The sequence below is a fragment of the Leopardus geoffroyi genome, chromosome E1 (assembly GCF_018350155.1).
Source record: "Leopardus geoffroyi isolate Oge1 chromosome E1, O.geoffroyi_Oge1_pat1.0, whole genome shotgun sequence".
Lineage (NCBI taxonomy): Eukaryota > Metazoa > Chordata > Mammalia > Carnivora > Felidae > Leopardus > Leopardus geoffroyi.
In genome coordinates this window covers 20,771,729-20,793,903 of record NC_059330.1, presented here as the reverse complement: position 1 = coordinate 20,793,903, position 22,175 = coordinate 20,771,729, and the positions used below count along the sequence as shown (strand labels likewise).

The 22,175-nt window shown below is 48.1% G+C and overlaps 1 protein-coding gene across 3 annotated transcripts; it reads right to left on the bottom strand.

Moving 5' to 3' along the window:
• Positions 1 to 581: 581 nt before the first annotated feature.
• Positions 582 to 21,855, bottom strand: SPACA3 (sperm acrosome associated 3). 3 transcript variants are annotated; one of them, XM_045488087.1, is made up of 6 exons: positions 21,703 to 21,855; positions 18,803 to 18,980; positions 4,721 to 4,995; positions 3,480 to 3,638; positions 3,015 to 3,093; positions 582 to 757 (listed from the first exon to the last, which is right to left on the bottom strand). In XM_045488087.1, exons 3-6 carry the CDS (start codon positions 4,905 to 4,907, stop codon positions 691 to 693), a joined length of 492 nt encoding a protein of 163 aa, XP_045344043.1. In that variant the 5' UTR covers positions 4,908 to 4,995; positions 18,803 to 18,980; positions 21,703 to 21,855; the 3' UTR covers positions 582 to 690. The 3 variants fall into 3 exon arrangements, with proteins under 3 accessions (XP_045344043.1, XP_045344042.1, XP_045344041.1); XM_045488086.1 differs by lacking the exons at positions 18,803 to 18,980; positions 21,703 to 21,855 and adding an exon at positions 8,359 to 8,570; XM_045488085.1 differs by lacking the exons at positions 18,803 to 18,980; positions 21,703 to 21,855 and adding an exon at positions 8,339 to 8,565.
• Between the last annotated feature and the right edge of the window lie 320 nt (positions 21,856 to 22,175).

Genomic DNA, 22,175 nt, shown 5'->3' with positions numbered 1-22,175 from the left:
ACCACCCACCACCCCTCCTTGGCTTCTGCCAGTGTGTTAACAGTCACCAACTGGAGGGCCAGGGCACTGTGGCCACCCCTGTGACCAGAGTCACAGAAAATAAATGTCCCAAGGACCCTCCCAGATAAGCCAGGGGTATACCACACCAGACCCGGGTAAGGTTACCAGATAAAATATAGGACACCTAGCTAAGTTTGAGTTTCAGGTACATAACACACAGTTTTTTAATATAAGTGCATTCCATGCAATATTAGAGACACACATGTTGTAAAATATATTTGTTGTGTATCCAAAATTCAAATTTAACTCAAGCATCGTGTTTTGGTTATCGTTTTTTGCTTAGCTAAATCTGGCAAACCTAGATCCAGGTAGAGGGTCTAGGAAACTCTACCAGGCATGGGCAAGGGAGGCACTGACCCCCTCCTCCGCCCCCACCAGGCCTCCAGAAATGGAAGCAAGACTTCCATGGTAGGCTTTCTGGAGCCCACCTGCAGCCCAGCCCGGTTGGACAGTGAAGAAACCCTGAGATGCTCTGGCTCTGACATGCCATCAGGAAACACAGCGATAGCAGAGAACCACACTTGGGTTAAACCACTCTTTATTGGTTGGCTTGTCTTCCCAAGCCTGCGTCAGAAACCAAACCACATCTCCCAGCCTGCTGTGCGTGGCCCGGTCCATCCACAGAGGATCCTACAAGTCACAGCCATCCACCCAGTCCTTGAGGTCCTTGCCCTGGCAGTGACGCCTCCAGGCCTCCCTGAGGGTGAGGGATGGGGAAGAGGAGAGACCAAATCAGCTGCAGCCTTTAGTCCCTGCTCAGAGAAGAACAGGAAGGAGGTGTGGACTCTAAACCAGAAGTGAGGTAAGGAAAGGGGCTAGAAAGGGAAAAAGGGACAAGTAAACCCCATTAACTAACAAAGAAGGGGTAAAAAAGGAAGACAACGGCCCTTAAAAAGTCATCTGTCTAGGCTCCTTATTTTACCAGTAGAGATACAAGGTAATTTGTTCAAGTTCACCCGGAAGGCAGGGGCAAAGGCCTGGACTCCTGGCGTCCAGAGCCCTAGTCCAGTGCTCTTTTCTTACACCATGCTCCTTCTGCTGACAGTAATGCCACCTTACAAGCATACAGCCCTTTACAGTCTACATAACACTGTCCTATCCCTCACTCATTTGTCTGCACTCCCCCACCCTCGGCAGCCCTACAACATAGATTAAGCAGGTATCATGTTCCCTATACTCCAGATCAAACACTGAGACTCAGATGCAAATTACTTGCCCAAGATCCGTAGCTAGTAAATGACAGAACTATAGCCACAGCCATGTCTCTTTGGCTACCAGTTCTGGTCTTTCAATTGTTGGTAACTATAGTTTATGGGCTCTTTCAGGACCATTACCTTGCTCCTGCCTCACATTAGCATCTTGAGGAAGGAAGATAAACAAGATCCTGGGGTGCTGCAGTCCCAAGTTGTCAGGGGTTCCAAGCTTTGGTAACTCCACGATGTCAATGTCGAAGAGCCCAATGACCAATTGTGCCCCTAAAGGGCCTCTATAGATCCATCAATGAAGTGTGGTCACCTGGCTCGTTTGTTTCTCCCGTTAGACTGTGAGACCCTCGAAGACAAAGACTTGGATCTCAGCCTCTCTGAAGCCCAGCACCCAGCACAGAGCCTGGCACTCTCAGTATGTGCAGGTGAAAGAAATAAACCGTCTCTTTCTACTTTCTGGAACCACAGCCTGTTATTAGCCTCAGCCACATCTCAGGGGTGATACCTGACATCAATTTACTCCCAGTGCATAAAAGAGCTGTTCTTTCCTTTAACCCAAAAGGACCCATGTTTTCCATCCCAGGGTGGGGTATCCAAGGCCTCAAACCCTTAGACTCCTGCCGAGCCTGCACTCACCCTTCCTGACCTTATAGCTGTGTGTTATGTCCTGCCGATCCTGCCCCACTCCAGATTCCGGTCCTGGAATGTCAACTGTTCCCAGGCCAACACATCTCCAAAGCTGTAGCCATTGTCAAGGCACATCTTGAACCTTCTTTAGATTCACAGTCATTTCTACCTTGTCCTCTCCCTCACTGCCACATATCATCTGTCCCCATGCCTCCTCCACAGCCCTCCTAGCCAACCCCCCTCCTGTCCATCACCCCTGCAACTGTCCTGGTGCAGACCCTGGATCTCTCACCTGGACTCTTGCAAATGCTTCCCCACCATCCCCCTACCTCTAGTCTCTCTCCCTTCCCTCCCCTCCTGGGCTGACATTCACTGCCTCCCAGACTGCTTTACCTGCCTTGTGACAGTCACATCTGTCTGTAGTTCCGGGGCTGCGGCCACCTAGTGTATTTCACCCTCCCCACATTCCGCCCCTGCTGGTGTCTCATCCAGAAACATGGGGAAAGGGAGGTTGGAGACTAAGCAGTGAGACCCCCATCAGAGAAGGCTGTGGGGCCACTGCCTCAGACGCCGCTCTGCGAACCAAAGATCTAGTCCAGTGCCCCATGAGATGCTCATCCAACTCCCTTGCCTGTGAGGATGGTGGCTGCAAAGGCCATCTTGTGGGAAACAGGCAGGAAAAAAGAAAGTTGACAGGATGAGGCTCCGGGGCGCCCACCCATGCTTCAAGCAAGGAATTGCTTCCTTGATCCGTCATGCATCTTGGGCTTTTCTACCAAAGTTAGTTTAGATGAAGATGCCACAGTTAAAGAAGCAAACAGACGGACAAGGTTGGCTAGACCCGGGTCTGGCGGACCTGTAGGCAGGCACCCTAACATAGGCACATTTTGGGAGAGCCAGGCTTGTCTCCATGAGCTGCAGTGAATTCCTCACCCTCCCTGACACTCAGCGTGTTGTCCATAAATAGCGATCTCTATGGTCAAAAGTCACGTGCAAACCATAGATTGTGAAGCCAGGGAACGGTGGCCAAAATAAAGTGAACACTCAGAAAAGAAACTTCCCTCTTGCTGTCCACTAGTCCTGGCCACATCACCCAGGGGGGTTCCAGACCACGTCACTTACCAGCTGGCCAGCCCCTGGGGCTGTTGAGCTATCTTCATGGCACAGATGACAGTGTCCTTAAGGTTAGGATTCAGCAAGTCTGGGGTGGGAGGCAGAGAAACATGATATGAACATGATGAGGGAACAGGGGACAGTGCTAGACATCCACACTCTGTTTCTCTCTCTCTTACACACACGCACACACACACGCCTTCCACAATCCTAAATGCAATCCTGTCTCTCAATCCCTGTCACTGTATCACTCCCCTCCCCACATTCCTATATCTCTCAGAACAGTCTCCCATCCGGGACCCCAAATCAGATTCATGAAGGACCCATGCTCATCACTTGCCTCATCCCTCTGGGCCTCCCACTCAGATTCCCACTCAGAGATAAAGGCAAGGGGAGCAAACCACCCCAGGAAAGAAGCAAAGGCAGGTGCAGAGGCCTGGCCCCAGGCAGCCCCAAGCTCAGGCCCGACCCTACCGGAGCAGTACATCTGGCACCAGTTGGGGACATCTGTGCTGAGATTTTTGCACCATTTCCGGCTGCTGATCTGGAAGATGCCATTGTTGGTGCTCCCATCGGCTTCATGGTCCACAGCAGCTGTATTGAAGCCACTTGTGAAGTAAGCAAGACAGACCCCTGCATAGGGTGGAGACGCGGGCCTGAGGGTCAGATGACCGAGGCCAGCACAGACCAGGACACTCACGGTGCTGACGCCACACAGTAGCTCCTCCGAGCCTCAGCTCCTGCTTCAAGGTGGTCAGGGCTGCCGGACTCCCGCCTACTTTGCAAATGACTCCATCAAGGCTCAGGGGAGCAAGTGACTCACTCAAGGTCACCGCAGCTACCAAAGAGCAAGAGTCGAGACTGTTCCCTCAGGCCTCTGACTCCTAGAGCAGCCTCCCTGCTACCTTACCACTCAGCACACAGTGGGTCCCAAGAAATCTTTGTGGGCTGAATGAACAAGAAAGAGCCAGATCTTTAGAGGCAAGACGAGGAAGACACAGCTGAGCTAGCAAGGAGGCAGGCAATAGAAAAGAAAACAAAATGAGTCCAGATGTGGCTGGACTTCACAGCTTCCCAAAAATCTACCAGCAGCTTGAAAAGTTTGGTGTTACTGGTTTGCTCAGTCTACCCTAAAAGTCAATGGGACTATAGGGGCGCCTGGGTGGCGCAGTCGGTTAGGCGTCCGACTTCAGCCAGGTCACGATCTCGCGGTCCGTGAGTTCGAGCCCCGCGTCAGGCTCTGTGCTGATGGCTCAGAGCCTGGAGCCTGTTTCCGATTCTGTGTCTCCCTCTCTCTCTGCCCCTCCCCCGTTCATACTCTGTCTCTCTCTGTCCCAAAAATAAAAATAAAACGTTGAAAAAAAAAAAAAAATTAAAAAAAAAAAAAAAAAAAGTCAATGGGACTATCCTATCCTCTTGGCAGCCATTATGATTAGGGTACTAAGCTATTCTGTTCCCTTGGCAGGTGACCTTAGCAGCAGGGGTAGAGGATGAAGGAGAATGCTGACCGGGCTGCTTGTGGCCTGCCTCTAACGTATCGAACTTGTGCTGAGTGTCACCTACCCATCATAGAACATTTGATGTCCAAAGGAGAGCTGAAGCTCGGAAAACTGCCAAGGCCACACTCCCTGAGTGAGAGCGGGGAGGGAGGCTAGGAGGAAGGGGAGGCACCTGGGGGGAGCCTGGGGCAGCCTGGAAGGGAGAGGGGTTCTCACAGTCAGCCATGCTGTATCCCCGGTATCCCTCCATGCCGAAATCCTGGAGGGCTCTGGCCAGCTCACAGCGACTGTAGACCTTGGCCTGGCCGGAGGTGAGCAGGCAGCTGAGCAGAGTAGCAAAGGCCAGCAGCATGATGCCCGGCGGGCACAGTTGCCTTCTGGGGGCCCAGCTCCTGGCTTCCATGCACAGCCCCTGCCGCGCTGGCTCACAGCTGGGTTTTGAGATGGCAGACAGCTCAACAGCCCTGGCCGTCCAGTCACAGAAGGTTACCCTTTGGAAGAAAAAGAAAACCAGGGCCTGAGCGTACCTGGGGAAAGGGGCAGAAGGCTCCGACATTGCAAATCAGCTCCCTTGCGGCCCTGACGAAGCATCAGCCACGCCTCTGAGATTCGAGACCCAGGAGAGGGTTCCCTAAGGCCCTCTCCTCTCCATCTTGCTCTATCCTTTCCCCAGCAGCTGAGAGGGGAGGCCACATGGGGAAGAACATGAGCCTATTTGGAGCTCCATACCACCTGCCAGGCATGATCGAATCCCAAAGCCCTGTGTTACACAACTAGGAAGGGGCAAAATTTGGAATGAGACCAAAGTTTACAGGACTCCAGAGCTCCATGAGTTATGGCCATGAGCACGTGTTTCCGGAGGGCAAGGGCCCAGCAATGTCATCACAGTGTAAGTCAGTCCCTAAAACCCGGCCATCAGAGGAAGTCTCTCCTAGTGCTGAGCCTGGACTGAAATAAAGTCCCCTGTACAACACTGCCACCCAGCAGCCCTCCCAATGGGGCAGCCCTTTCACATACACATGGCCCCGAGGTGGTACTGAAACTCTCCTGTATGCCCACCACCCTTTCTAAACCATCACCTTGCAAAAGCCTCTCTCCTTTGAAGCTCTGACCTCGGTTCCTTTGGCTTGCCTCTCAGCTCTGGCTCTGTTGGCCAGCCCTCGATATCACGGAGGACATTCGTCCCTGGTTATGGCTTCCACTCTGTCTCAGCCACCCACTCCCATGGCCTTGCCATCCCTGCATCTTACCCCCTCCCCTCCTCCCACAACCCTCCATTCCAGTGCCTCCTTGACCCCAACCCCTGACACATCTTCCCACCTCTCCTGTGACCTCTATCCCACCACACCTGCTCTCCACCTTCAGAGATAGACACCCAAACCTCCACACACCTCACAAAAGGGTGTCCCTGAAAACCCCTGGCCTCCAACCCCAATGGGCCTTCAAGCCATTGAGGGTGACAAGTGGATTAAGGGTGGGGCTTCTCAGTGAGCCCTGAGTTTGAACCCCACCTCCTCACTGCTCAACATCTCTGACTTTGGACACTTCCCAAGCCTCATTTTCTTCAGCTATGCGACGAGCAAGTGAATAATACCTGCCTTGTAAGATTGTTGAAAGAATGAATGAGAAGAGAAAGGCACGGGGAGAACTTAGCTCTTTGTACTAAAAATAGGTTAGTTATTTCTATTATGGAGTATTTCTGGCACCAGCACTAATGCTCGTCCTTGGCCAGCTTTCTCTCTCCCATTTCCCTCAAAGAGTATTCAAGACGCTCGTGGCTGTCCACAAGCCTCCTCCCCTCCCTGACCCACCCCCAAGCTCCCAGAAGACCTCACCTCCTGCCTCACTGAGGCAGCAGTGGCCTCATCCTGCTCACCTCCACCCCTCTAGCCTGACCATGCGTCGCCCCAGCGCTCGTCAAGGTCTGTCGCATCTGCGAACTCCAGATTTCACCCTTTCCTGCCTCTCAACCTTGCCCCATGGATCACCTCTCCTCTCTTGGGGTCCTCGGCACCTCCTCCTACCGCCTCTCCTTCCTCTGATGCATGGATGCGCTTGGGTCTCGTCATTATCTATACTGACTGGTCTCTTTCCCTCTCTTCTCATGGAAATGTCTATGGGAAAAATTACCCCTTTCTCACCTCCCCTTGTGCTCTCAGCCCCATGACGGTTAGCTTCAGCACCACCACCACTCGCCTGAAACTGTTCTGCCCAGTTCAATGGGCCTTGTCACTTCTCGTCCCACGGGGGCCCTCAGCAGCCCCTCTCAGGGCTGACCAATTCACCTGTGGCCTCTCTTCCTTCTCTTGGCTTCCATGATGCCCCCTCTCCTGGGTCCCCTGCTTCTTCTCAGGCTATTTCTTCTGATTCCCTTTATGGACTCCACTCTGCCTATGTCTTAAGTGCTGGCATGCTCGTCAGCCTTTTTCCCTCCTCTCTTTCACGTCAGGATACCCTGTGGACAGCCCCACTGTGAACTGCCACCCGCGGCTGATGACGTCGTATTCCGTCTTCCCCAGAACGGTAGACGTCCTGTGCAGCTGCCTCCTGGACATCTCCACTTGGATATCCCACAGTCACCTCAGACTAAGCATGTCCAAAACAGAACTGATGTCCCCACTAAAATCTGCTTCCTTTAAGTCTTTCATTTCCGGGTTTCAAACATTCTTGGCTTTAAACACATTTATCCAAACTAGAAATATGGATGGCATTCTTCACTCCTTCTGTCACTACCCCCCTTCACCCTTCCCTAACCATAGATCCCAAAGTGCCACTGATTGTACCCTCCCTCCAAGAGTTCAGACCACCATCACGGCATGCTGGTGGGCTCCTTACATCTAGTCCTGACTCTTCTTCCGAACTGTTCTACACACATTTACCACCATGAGTTGTTTTGTTTTTTTTTTTAAACAAAAAGCCTGGCCACCTGACACCCTGCGTTGGCTCCCTTCATCATTGCTCCTAGGCATGGTCCACAAGGCCCCTGGTGACCCAGCCATGTGGACCTCTTTTCGCTCACACAGTGAGTTCCTGTAATGCCATACCGTTCGCTCATGGTGATCCCACTGTCTGAAGCAGTAGCCCTCTCCTTCTTTTCCATGGCTAACTCTTACTATACTTGAAGGGTCACACCAGAGCTGAGTTCTCCAACACCCCCACACTCCTCGAGCACCCTGTGCCTCTGCTGTCCCTCTGTCACACTGGACTGTAATATGCATGAGTCCTTTCCCACCATGAAGTGAACTTCCAAAGAACAATGGCCATCTTGTTTCTCTTCACATCCTAAGCGTCAAGCAGAGCTGCTGGTTTGGAGTGGCAGCTTAAACTGAAGTATCCTGAGGTCCTGACCCCAACAGCCTGAACCCTCCTCAGCAAAGTTGGAGGCGGGGAGGTCAGGAGTCAGGAGAACCTCACTGAGTTCTCCAAACCTGACAGACACTGAGCTGGGCCTTTCCTGGATGTTTTCTAACTTAATCTCATCTAATCTTCTCAACAACTCGAGAGGCGTAGGAGAAATATCCCCCTTTATGGATGAAGAAACCAAGTTGACTGCTACATGAAGATTGTTTTTGACTTTTTGTAGCCAAGAGATTTAAAACTAATTTCATCTTGAGGGTTTCACGGCAGGTCAAGGTGTACAAGGAGTAAGGTCTGATAATTCAGAGACCAGACACCCGCCAGCAAGGTCTCCTCTCTCTCTCAGCTGGGTGCTCTCCCAGCCCAGGACTAACCCCCCTCCATTTCTGACCATGACCTTTCTTTTTCCATGCCCCTCTCTGGCCAGGCCAGCCAGGGACTGGTTAACAGCTGCAGAAAGAGGGGAAGGGGGCTCACTGATCAGGTGTCGTCCCCACCAGAGCTGACACAGCAGTGACAGTGGCGGCAGCAGCAGTGACCCAACACCCTGCTTCAGCTCAGTACACCCCCATGATAGTGCTAGTGCCCCAGGCACCCAGCTTTAAGAGAATGATGCGAGAGGGCAGGCTCCAGGCTGATGTAGAGCCTTCTGGAACCTCCCAGTTATGTGACCTCATCTTCTAGAACCATCTTTGCCCACTGAGCTTCAACTGGCCCCCTGAACCCCTCAATTTCGGGACTGGGAACATGTTAGGAGTAGCTAGGCCCAACGCTTCTTGGCCATCTACACACACACACACACACACACACACACACCACAATATGTTGAAGGATGACTCCTCAGCTCCCGACAGGACCCTGGTGGTTGCCCAGGGATGACAATGGCAGGTGCACACCGCCCCCTCAGGCAGCCTCCCTCACCGTCAAACTGCTCGCACTGGCAAAAAGTTCTTCCTTAGTGCTGAGCCACAGAAGGCCTGCCTTCTGCATCTGAATGATGATGGTTCAGCGTGGACAAGCCTAGGACAAAGGTGATGCCACGGACCCTAAAGCTTGAGGGACAAAGAAGTGAAGTGGAAGGACATGTGACACCTGTGTCTGTGCCCCACAGGGAAGTCTTTTTCTGTGATCAGTTCATTTCACTTGTTAATTCAAGGTAGTTAACATGCAGTGCAGTCTTGCCAGTGATTCATCTCTTACATATGACACTCAGTGCTCATCCTCACAAGTGCCCATCACCCCTTTAACCCCTCCCCCCATGCCTCCAGCAGCCGTCAATTTGTTCTCTGGCTGAATAGCACACCATTGTGTGCATATACCACATCTTCTCTAACCATTCATCTGTGGAGGAACATTCAGGTTTTTCCACATCTCAGCTGTTGTGAATAACGTTGCAGTGAACACGAGAGCGCTAATATCTTTTTGAGATCCCCATTGCAATTATTTCAGAAAAATACCCAGAAGTGGGACTTCTAAACCATACGGTCATTTAATTTTTACTGTTTTCCACTGTGGCCGCACCGTCTTGCATTCCCACCAACAGCGTACGAAGGTTCCAATTTCTCTACATCTTCGCCAACGCTTTGTGGTCCTTTGTTTTTTTGGTAAGAGGCATCCTGATAAATATGAGGTGATATCTCCCTTGTGGTTTTGATTTGCGTTTCTTGAATGATTAATGACATTAAATGTTTTGTGTTTTTGTTTTTGTTTTTGTTTCACATATACCTGTTGACCATTCGCATGTCTTCTTTGGAGAAATGTCTTTTTGGCATCAGTATTTCTTTAAAAAAATTTTTTTTAATGTTTATTTTTGAGAAAGAGAGAGATACACACAGAGTGCGAGTGGGGAAGGGGTAGAGAGGGAGACACAGAATCTGAAGCAGGCACCAGGCTCTGAGCACTCTGCACAGAGACTAATGTGGGGCTCAAACTCATGAACCTTGAGATCATGACCTGAGCCGAAGTCAGACACTTAACCAACTGAGCTACCCAGGTGCCCCATGGCATCAGTATTTCTTAAAGGCTCCCCAGATGACTCCAGTGTGCAGCCAGGCTTGAGCATTCAGAGCTCTGGACTTGAGCTAAGTACACCCAAGTTCAATGTCTTGCTCTGCCCCCTACTGGCTATTTAGCCTGCCCTGCCCACTAGAACCACAGCACTCAATCTCCCCAAGCCTCATTATGCTCCTCTGTAAAATGGAAATAATCCTTTCGTAATGCATGAAGATGCCTACCACTTAGTTCAGTACATTTTAGCTCTTGCTTTTATTGTCTGGCCCTTGGTGGTGATTCTGTCTGGTTGAGATTTGGGGTTTTTACTGCATTGGCCTGCTTTTACTATTTTATCGCTTCTTTTTATTGAGTAATCTTTCAGCTTATTTTATTTTATTGTATGTTTTGTTATTTCCCACTTGACTTTCACTTTTAACTGGTGAATAAGAAACAGCAGCTCAAAAGGAACAGTTATGAGGGCAGATAAGGTCCCAGTTGGGGGTCAGTGGGTCTTTATTTCTCCACTGAGCTCTGCGGGAGACTTTCCTGTTGCCCCAAAGGCAGCTCAGATTCTTGACCACATCCTAGTAGAGACCCTCCACTGACTCCTTGCAGGTTTAAGTTCCCCAGAAGCAGCTCTTACATTCCTGGTTCTCAGCCCCCGGCAGCACATTAGAGAAAATGCTGATGCCTAGGCCCCATCCCAGGCTAATCACATCAAAATCTCTGGGGTGGGGCTCAGGCATCAGTATTTTTTTTTAATGTTTCCAGGAGATCCCCAAATGCTACCGGGGCTGAGAACCACTGTCCTAACCAGACTTTTTATAGATCCTTAAATATGTGATAATGCTTTGCATCCATGTCATATATGCTATGCTTCATGTTATTCCCTCTGTCAAACACATCCTTTCTATCCAACTCCCTGTTGGCTTCTAGTCCTTTAAACATCATTGAAGCTGGGCTTCCTCCTCTGGCCCACTTGGGCTGAGCTGGGAGTCCCTGGTACCCTTGCACAGCATCTGACGCTAATATGTCATCTTGCCTCCATCACATGACATCAGTACCTTCTTCATTGCTCCCAGCAGACTGGGAGATGCCTCACGAGTCCCCTATGTCTATTTTCCCATTGTGAAGAACAAGATTTTTTAGGGGTGCCCGGGTGGCTCAGTCGGTTAAGCGTCTGACTTCGGCTCAGGTCATGATCTCGCGGTTCGTGAGTTTGAGCCTCCCGTTGGGCTCTGTGCTGACAGCTCAGGGCCTGGAGCCTGCTTCAGATTCTCGGTCTGCCTCTCTCTTTGCTCTTCCCCTAGCTCATGCTCTGTCTCTCTCTTCCTCTCTCTCTCTCTCTTTTGTCAAAAATAAATAAATACTAAAAAACTTTTTTAAAAGAACAAGATTTTTTGGTTTTTTTTATTTTTTAAAATTTATTTGTTGTTTAATTTACATCCAAGTTAGTTAGCATATGGTGCAACAATGATTTCAGGAGTAGATTCCTTAATGCCCCTTACCCATTTAGCCCATCTCCCCTCCCACACCCCCTCCAGTAACTCTCTGTTTGTTCTCCATATTTAAGAGTCCTTTATGTTTTGTCCCCCTCCCTGTTTTTATATTATTTTTGCTTCCCTTACCTTATATATATCTGTTTTGTATCTTAAATTCCTCATATGAGTGAAGTCATATGACATTTGTCTTTCTCTTACTAATTTCACTTAGCATAATACCCTCCAGTTCCATCCACGCCGTTGCCAATGGCAAGATTTCATTCTTTTGGGTTGCCGAGTAATAATATATACCACATCTCCTTTATCCATTCATCCATCGGTGGACATTTGGGCTCTTTCCATACTTTGGTTATTGTCGACAGTGCTGCTATAAACATTGGGGTGCGTGTGTCCCTTCGAAACAGCACATCTGTGTCCTTTGGATAAATACCTAGTAGTGCAGTTGCTGGGTCATAGGGTAGTTCTATTTTTAATTTTTTGAGGAACCTCCATACTGTTTTCCAGAGTGGCTGCACCAGTTTGCATTCCCACCAACAATGCAAAAGAGATCCTCTTTCTCCGCATCCTCACCAACATCTGTTGTTGCCTGAGTGGTTAATGTTAGCCATTCTGACAGGTGTGAGGTGGTATCTCATTGTGGTTTTGATTTGTATTTCCCTGATGATGAATGACGTCGAGCATTTTTTCATGTGTCTGAAGAATAAGATTTTTTAAATTCTAGGTAAAGAAATGAAGAAATGAAAATCACCTAGTCAATTGATTCAGAAACCTTTTAGCCCAGGGTACTCTCTCAGGAGAGCACTGAAACTGGTCCCAAAAGAGTGTGCCAGGGACACTGTGGACATGGAAAAAACAAGTCCTCCTCTGGCCACATGTAGGGAGAGGCTGGAGCCCCTAGGGAAAGACCTGTTCACTTGGTCCATCCAAACCTAGTACATCAAAAACAGAATTCACCTCTTCTCCATAAGTGATGTTTCTGTTTTTTTCACCACCGATCACAGTACATAGTGTAATTGCAAGATATGGTTATCAGGAGTTCTTAGGCATATAAAGTCACTAACCCTACACTAACTAGTCTCACACCAGCATATTCTTTTAGTTTTGTGTCTCCTTTATCATTCTATCTTCCTTCGTATAATGGTTAATTTTATGTGTCTACTTAACTGGGGCACAGGGTGCCCAGATATTTGGTCAAACATTATCTGTGTGTCTGTGAGGATGTTTCTGGATGAGACTAACATTTTTTTCATTGCAATATATTTGACATGTAACGTTGTATACGGTTAAAGTGCACAACCTATTAATTTCATACATTTATACATTGTCACATGATTGCCATGGTGGTAATAATTAGCCACCGTGATACATAATTATTTATTTCTAGTGGTTGGAATAATGGAGTTCCAATCTGCTGGCAAGTTTGAGTATTATAATACAATATTATTGTCCATATTCACTACACTGCGCATTAGATGAAATTAACATTTATTTATTTTCTTTTTTTTAAAACATAATATATTGTCAAATTGGTTTCCATACAACACCCAGTGGAAATTAACATTTAAATCAGATAAATGTAGTAAAGGAGATTGTCCTCCCTAATGTGGGTGGGCCTCATCCTATCAGTGGAAGACCTGAATAGAACAAAAGGATTGATTCTCCCTGCATAAGAGGTAACCCCTCTGCCTGCGTTCAAACACAGATATCAGCCTTTTTCCTGCCTATGGAATCAAACTGAAATATCAGCTCTTCCTGTGCCTCAAGCCTGCCAGCCTTTGGACCGGAACTACATCATTGCTTCTCTTGGGTCTTCAGCTTACCAACTCGCCCCACAGATCCTGGGACTTGCTTGCCTCCATAATTGCATAAGCCTTATCATAATTTTTTAAGTGTGTGTGTGTGTGTGTGTGTGTGTGTGTGTGTGTATGTGCGGTCACCATTGTAACCAAACATTTTTTCGGATATGTAGATATAGATATATACATCCTACTAGTTCTGTTCCTCTGGGGAACTCTGACTGATCCCCTCCTTGTGTGAGGTTTGTAGAAAATCATGTAACAGTTGTCAGGTTCCTCAGTTAACGTTATTCCCTCCCTTGCCCTGGTGCCACTACTGCTGACCTCCTGCCCACCCCTTTTACAGTTTGTGGCTTCTACAGCACAGGGCAGCTGGCTGAGAGCAGCAGACCTCGGCTGGGGTTCTGATATTACAAAACTTACTAGCCCTGTGACCTCGGCAGGGTACTTAGCCTCACTGCCCCTCAACATCTTCACCTATAAAGTCAAAAGAACAGCCACTCACGGGGCTGTTGAGAGGATTAATGATATAACATGCAAAGCATCTTATACAGGACCTGGCACCAAGCAGACTCAATGAAAAGGTGGTTTCTAATTATTAGTATTTTGGGGGGAGGAAACCGAGTAACCGTTCTTTTGAGAAGTGCACCTGAATTGTCAAAATGAGCTCCGAGTAAAAGCACCGAATGATACTGCAAAGTAAAAGCAGGAAGCTTGTTTTAACCTATCGGAGGCCTTTTCTTCATCCAAGTCTGTGCTGTGTTGGCCCTCGCTGAAGTCACAAGATCTCTGGATGAGCAGGGAATTACTCTACTAGCATTCATCTTCTGGGACTTACATCGCAGGGATTTGCTCTCAGGGAAACCAACACCGCCCAAAGGAAAAGGGAAGACATCCGTCTTCACAGAAGTGCTTGTTCATTCCTGTCACACTCTCCCTCCTCATCCGGATGGCCCCCAGAGGTCAAAAATGGGTCTCCATCTCTGTTCCTGCCACTCTGGCCGGTGCTCAGCCTGACTTCTCTGGGACTGCGATGATTTCCTAATGGTCTCTCTACGCGACCTTTGGTGACTCAGTGCAGCAGCCAGATGGTCCTCGGCGGTCTGACCTCTCTCTCCACTTCTCCAGCCTCAGCTCCCTGCACACCCCACTCCCACCCCCAGCCTGTGGGCTTCCACAGGCTTCCACCAACTCTTTCCCAAACTCATTGGCCAAAAATCTCTCCCCCTGGGCACCAGAGAGTTCCATTTCATCCTTCAAAACCAGTCTTGCATTGTGACTTTTGCAGGAAGTGCTAACCCAACACACTCTACCTCCTGAACCCTGCAATTTGTTTTCCAGCCCCAGCACCTTTTCTCTCTTTATCATAGAACTACCACATTACATTGTAATTGACAGTGTGCTTGACAGTAGCCCTGTCTGCCAGCTCTTCCAGAATGAGGAGTATGTTCTGTTTATCTCTGTATTTCCTTAACTATTAATGGCTGAGGCACCCAGAAGGTACCAAATAGCAGTTAGGGGAGTACATTTAAAAACACACTGGTTGGGGAGAGAGAGAAATGGATGAGACTATAAAGATGTTGTGTTCTCTCTCCTGACTGGGATGGTGGGTACACAAATGTACGCATTATAAAGTGACATAAGACAGGGTGCAAAGTGGCTCACTTGGTTGAGCGACAGACTTCAGAGCAGGTCATGATCTCACGCTTTGTGGGTTCGAGCCCCGCGTCTGGCTCTGTGCCAACAGCTCGGAGCCTGGAGCTGCTTCAGATTCTGTGTCTCCCTCTCTCTCTGCCCCTCCCCCACTCGTGCTCTGTGTCTGTCTCTCAAAAATGAATAAACGTTAAAAAGTATTTTTGAATAAAGTGACATAGGATGACACACGCACATTGTGGCAAAGTGGATGTCCCGATTTTGATAGTATACTATAGTTATAGAGGATGTAACCATGGGGGGAAACTGAATGAAGGGTATAAGGGATCTCTCTCTACTATTTCTGCAACTTTCAGTGAGTCTCTAATTATTTGATAATAAAAAGGGTTTTCAAAAGGAAAAATGCACAGGCTAGTTTTACTGGTTCTGACCAAGCTAGTAAAATAATGGGAAATAAAGGGGCAATCAACTCTGGAATTTTTCACAAAGTCTAATTTAAGATTACTTAAAACCAACTAGCTAGAGGGTGAATGTTAGAAGCATAACCCAAGTGTGCTTCAATATCTGGCTTATCTAGAAATCGCACCAAGTTTCTGCTCTAAAGGCCTTCCAACCAGTGCCTAAGTGGTTAGAACCCCAAGCAGAATGAATCAGGTCCATGCAGCTGTGGGGCTGAAGGAGGTCACCCAGGATGAAATCCCCGGAGGAAAACACAAAGCTGCAGTTACACTATCATCTGAGCAGACCGAAAGAGGCTGAATGGGAGGAAGAAATCCACGTGCTTGGCTCACGACTTTGGGAAGCCACAGGACCGAAAAATCTGCGTTCGGGTCCTTAGCACTTTGGGACCCATCACAAGATGGAGATGTTGAAAAGTGAGGCTTCCAGCAAAGTGACGACTTCAAAAGCTTAAAGCCTCTACAAACTGAAGGCCTCTAAAATCCTGAGATTCCTAGCAACCAGGGTGAGCTAACAGCCCAATGATTTCAAGAGCTTAGAGCCCTAAGAGTCTGGGGCCCCTAATAACTGATGATTCTAATAACTTGGGGCCTTTGAGAACCATGAAGTCTTTAATAAATTGAAAAATTGAATAACCTGCGGCTTCTAACAACCCAAGACCTATAATAAACTGAGACTCCTAGCAACCCAGGTCTCCTAGCAACCTGGGGACTCTAATTATCAGAGACTCCTAGCAACCAGGGATATTGTACAACCTGGGGGCCCGGCACACGTCCACCCCTGGTCCCAGACTGCTTCCCACTCTGCAGGGACTGCCCACTGAACCTTGAGAGGCAGTGTGACCTAAGAGACAGAGGCAGAATTGGGAACCAATGGCCTGTGTTCTGATTTGACCACTCACTACATATATAGCCTTTGGCTTAACCTCCCTATCAGTTTCCTTACATTTAAAATGATAATGATTAGAATATTTTGCTCAGAAAAGTATTATGAGAGTCAGGTAAGTAGGTTTATGGGAAAGCACGTTAACAGCTGTACATATGCATGTTGTCTTTTCTGACAGCACCCTCTCTCCTCCCATCTCATTAGCCGCCATATTGCATCATTTCTTCCAAAATGGCTTTCCCATCTAGTCCAGCTCCATCACCACCACCAAAGTCACAGACCTTCTCCACTGTCTTTGCTGCCACCAGTTATCTTTCCAACACACAAATGCCATCATGTCACTTTTGCCTGCAGGCTTCCTCTGGCTCCCTTGCTCTTGGAGTCAGATTCAAACTCTTGGCCATGGTACATAAACTCTTCATGATCAGGTTCTACCTTTCCAGCTTCATCTTCAGTCACTCTCCCAACCCCCACTTCCTTCTTTCACTCCTAAAACAAACCCGAGATGGCGGTATTATCTCAGCTTCACAGGTACAGAAAATGAGACTGAAAGAAGTAGCTTCCCCAAGTGCGTACAGCCTTGAAGCAGTGATTTGAAAGCCAAGTCTGACTCCAAAACCCATGTTCTTTGATGGCAAAGACATCACTGCCTCCTGGAAGCTTCCAAGAATGTGATTCTCTGGTTACTCTCTTGAAAAACCAACTTTGGTCTTTTCCCAAAGCCCCTCCACCCTTTTCTGTGCAAGCAACTGGACAAATTTCAGCTTTGGTGGAGCTTAAGGATTTACACCAGGGGGCGCTATCCTTGCACACAACAACCATAAATGCACATCAGCCCTAAGAGACTACTGAGACCACGCCCAGCAATGCTTAACCTGTGGCCTGTCTCACTTGGCCATATGGCTCATGATGTAATTTTAAGATAAATGGTTAGAAATCTGCTTCCATGTTGCTGCTTCTCAAAAAGGCCCAGTTATTAACATGTTAGTGTCTTTAAAGGGGCATTTTTATTGACATCTTTCCTGTCAATGAAATAGGTTAATCTGAGTTTTAAGAATATACATATTCCTGGGGCGCCTGGGTGGCTCAGTCAGTTGGGCGGCCAACTACAACTCGGGTCATGATCTCGAAGTCTGTGAGTTCGAGCCCCACATCAGGCTCTGTGCTGACAGCTTGGGGCCTGAAGCCTGCTTCCAATTCTGTGTCTCCCTCTCTCTCTGCCCCTTCCCTGCTTGCTCTCTGTCTCTCTCTCTCTCTCTCTCTCTCTCAAAAATAATAAACATTAAAAAAATTTTAAGAATATACATATTCCTCCATAAAGCTACTCTCATCTTTAATTAAAATTAATTCAACCTATAAATACCGTTACAGGTTCGAGTGTCAAGATTGGGAACATGGGGAAGTGGATGGGGAGAGCAAAAAGACTGCTCACCGGTGGTGCAGTCTGACATCCCCATCTTGTCAATGTGAGGACAGAAATCCCCAACGGGAAAACCAACCGCCCCAGGGCCCACAACAAGTAAGAGACGAGATCTATCTTTCCAGAGCACAACTTCATAGTAACACTCCTACTGTAATTGATGAAGAATACACAAGAGGAGCTCCCTGACCTTATTGTTCATGGGCCCAGAGCACATACTAATGAACAGTCAGCCTGGGTATCGTATGGGGCTCCCTATCGTGTGGAAGAGAGATCGTACTTGATTCGATGGGTGTGTTCAACCCTCTGAACATCTACATCTTCATCCTGGAAATGGAGAGAATAACATGTACCCCTCAGAAGGTCTGGCTTTCATTCTGTGTCCCCTCTGACACTTTCCCTGAACCTAGCTCTCTGAATGCTGTTCTCTCTGGGCTGAGTTCAGAGACCCCAGCAGAGACCCCAAAGGTGCTGGACGATTGGGCTGGGAGGAAAGATTTTGTCCCCCTAGTGCCCCCAAAACAATTTCTCTTCCAAACTGCAAGGGAAGAGGCTCCAGGTTCTTGCTATTCAGTGGGCCTGAAGTGGCCTTCAACTGGGAGAGTGGTTTTGTCCCCCAGAAGACACTTAGTAATGACAGAAGACATTTTTGGTTACCACAACTGGGGAGAGGCATGCTACTGGAGTTGAGTGAGTAGAAATAAGGGACACTGCTGAACATCCTACAATGCACAAGGCAGCCCCCGAAAACAAAGAATTATTCAGCCCAAAATGTCAGTAGTGCTGAGCTCAAAACAGTCTTATTTATATACAGCATAAAGCAGCCTCGGTCTCGTTCCCCCTGTGCTCCTACGTTCTGTGTGATGCCGGACATTTCATCTCTAGGCTGCATTCAGTTTCCTGACCCTTGAAATAAGAGATTTTGGTGTGGTCTGATGATCAGCACAGCCCCTCCTAACACTGTCATCCTCTAGCTATGCTTCCTAATCACCCACCTGGTGACTTGGCTTATGGTGTTTTCACTCACCATTCGCAAAATTGAGAGCGTCCTCGTCTCCATTTCTTCAACTATAATATAAGGACAATTATACCTACTTCACCATTCCTACGTTGGTGTGAGGAGAAAGGGGGAATGACCTTATACATAGTTGGTGCCTAATAAATATTGGTCTTTGAAAAAATAAACATCATAATGGATTAGCAGAGGGAGAAGTTCAAGGGAATTATGACTTACTGAAAAGAGTCCTCATTCAACAGCCTCCGGGCCAGAGGGACCTTTGAGACAAGAAAATCCTCTTTTTTCAAAACTTTCCAAGAGGTAGCTATGAATCTTGGGCTTTGCAGGGAGTCAGGAGTGGAAAGCTCTTGGGTTTTGGTGATCCACAGGCCTGTATTTGGGCCTCTGACCCATCCTAAGAGAAACATTTCTGTCAGGAAGGAAAAAAAGTTTCCAATGGAAGAATCATTTCAACAGCTCAACCAATAAGGGGTAGAGTTTACAGAGCTTTGATGCCAAGTCTGACCTGAAGTCAAGCCCCTCTTCTGCCATTCCCAACTGAGTGACCCACTTGTCAATAAGGATGATAAGAATGCAAATCAATTAGAAGCCTTGTGCATTTCACATAAGGGAAAGCATCCAGTAAGTGCTTAACAAATGTTACCTCTTGTTATTACGTGCTAAGAGCCATGTATTACCTGCCTTGGCTTACTTACATTCTTATTCAAGATTTTAATGAAAAATCACAAACATTGTCAAACCCTCTATGGTTCCATGAAAAAGGTGCTTGGTGGCCTATGCTACCCTCCCACTTACACACACACACACACACACACACACACATACACACTCGCATCCCTATATACATGGAAAAGCTAACGTTGGGCATTTAATCAGGGTGAAGATCTGGAGGATGAAGCATATACTCTTGTGTTTTTTAAACCGCAGCATCTTCTCCCTCCCTCCCCTGCATGCCAAAGAACAAGCGAGTCAGAGAGGTTAAGATGACTGCTCTTGACCATATAAAGTGGGGAAGGCATCCGATGAGCACTGAGTAATGTACAGAACTGCTGAATCATTATATTGTGCATTTGGAACTAATTATACTTGAATAAAAAAGGGAGGGGAGGCATTGCCCTACCCCTGAGCCTCAGTAAAGAAAGCAATCCGATAAATCAAACTCTGTCCCGTGGGTAAGCCAAGACCATCTTTACTGATTAAGGGTCAACAAGGACGTAGATAAGTTAAGCTGCACAGAGACCTAACATTGTGAAATGCCAAGTCCCATGGCTAACCATCAAACACCAAACATCCAAAATACAAGGAGGGGTGCCTGGGGGCCTCAGTCGGTTGAGCGTCCCACTCTTTAACTCAACTCAGGTCTTGATCTCAGGGTCATGAGTTCAAGCCCCAGGGTTGGGCTCCGTGTTGGGTGTGGAGCCTACTTAAACAAACAAACAAACAAACAAACAAACAAACAAACAAAACAAGGAGACACTGCTCCCAAGGAATGATCAGAGCCTATGTAGCTCCACTATATCTAAAATCCAGGTCACTACTGTCTTGTAAAGGCTCCCACGTGGGGACAACAGCTGAGTTCAGACCCCACACTGCTTAAAACAGCCTTGCAAACAAGTACGGAGTTCATGGGACTGAAAGGCAGTCATGAACTCTTGGGTGTGTATTTCTGTTCCTGGGAGTGCAGAGTCAGGCTTGGCAGAAGAGACAAACAGGAAGACAGGAAAACAGAGGAGATAGATAGAAGACGACAGTCGGCACCCCTAAAAGATGCAGGCAATAGCTATCTGGTTCTGGTTTCTTAAACATTCTTTTAATTTAAAGTAATTACTGTCCCCAACGTGGGGCTTGAACTCACAACCCCGAGATCAAGAGTCACATACTCTACCAACTGAGCCAGCCAGGTGCCCATGGTTCCTTAGACATTCTAAATAAGAAGTGGAAATTTGCAGCATGCCTAGGTGGCTCGGTCATTTAAGCATCCAACTCTTGATTTTGTCTCAGATCATGATCTCATGGGTGTGAGATCCAGCCCCGCCTCAGGCTCCATTCTGAGTGTGGAGCCTGCTTAAGATTCTCTCTCACTCTCTATCTGCATTTCTCTCTCTGTCTCTGAAAAAAGAAATGAAAAGGAGAGGGGAGGGGAGGGGAGGGAGGGAGGGAGGGAGGGAAGAGAGGAGAGGAGGAGAGGAGAGGAGAGGAGAGGAGAGGAGAGGAGAGGAGAGGAAGGAAAGGAAAGGAATGGGGAACACCTGGGTGGCTCAGTCAGTTAAGTGTCAGACTTCTATTCAGGTCACAATCTCACAGTTCGTGAGTTCGAGCCCCATGTCGTGCTCTAAGCTGACAGCTCAGAGCCTGGAGCCTGTTTCAGATTCTATGTCTCCTTCTCTCTCTGCCCCTCCCCTGCTTGTGCTCGCTCTCTCTCGCTTGCTCTCCCTCTCAAAAATAAACATTAAAAAAAAAATTTTTTTTAAAGAAAAGAAGTGGAAGCTTGCCCCTCTCCTGAATAATCTTTCCTTTCTCCAGAAAAGGTAGCTTTAGTCATCACTCAGTTTCGTCATCAAAGGAAGCTAATTTTTACAAAGGTAATGGAGTTATTCCAGAAGCTTTATCTAACTGTATCACCAGAAGAATTCAACACCTGGCCTTAAAAGTGCTCACTGCCTTCTAGTCTTGGGCCAAAGGGGTTGAGAACAAGCCAGATCAGGGCTCAGGGCAGGGTTGGGTAGAGGGAGAATTTCAACTGCAGGGCTGGCCTCTGAAGAAGGCAGCCCTAAGGGCTCATGGTGCTAAGTTCAAACAGGGAAGCAAGAGGGAGGGTGAAAGTAGCAGATGCCAGGAGGGCTGCTCTGGCTGGGAAGAGGGCACAGCAGCAGTGGGTCTAAGCAGCCAGCCAACACCAGGTATACAGAAGTCACCCTGGAAAATCTGTCCATCGGGGGGAAACAAGTCTTCACCAGCAAGTGGGTTAGACAGCAGGTATCTGGCTCTATTTTCTTGTTTCTCACTATCTGTGCACTGCCTAACCCAGATGTTGATACATAACAGATGCTAAATAAATACACAGAGAACAAGTGAGTATATGACAAAGCCTCTGTAGACACTAAGTCCTCACTCACCTCCTTCTTGCCTCCACCTGCCTGTAGGAATAAAAGCGGATGCCACTGCAGAGAGCAAGGAAGTGGAGAGGCCACATGGGAAGGGGCTGGCCTTTGGCTCAGTTCTAGAAATAGCAACAGCCTACTTGCCCAAAAGGCACCGCCGAGACTGTGCTAGCAAATCAGTAACGATAAGCGTCACAATGCCCCCCCCCCGCGCCCCACAGGACGCTGTGACCTGAGAGCCAGATGTTCCATTAGACAACAATCTCCTGCACCTGAGTCCGAGGGAGGCAAGGAGTGAGAGTTGCAGCAACCCAGCCGGTTGGGGCTGAGTCGTGGAACAAATCGGGGTTGTTTGCTACCCGTTGTCTGGCTCTGCTGGCAGTCAGGTGTGACCCAAGGCATCCTCTATACCTGGTTTCTAGGAGGTGCCCCTTCTGGATCCCATATTGAGACCCAACCTTCAGGAAGGCCTGCTCCTTCTTAACCAT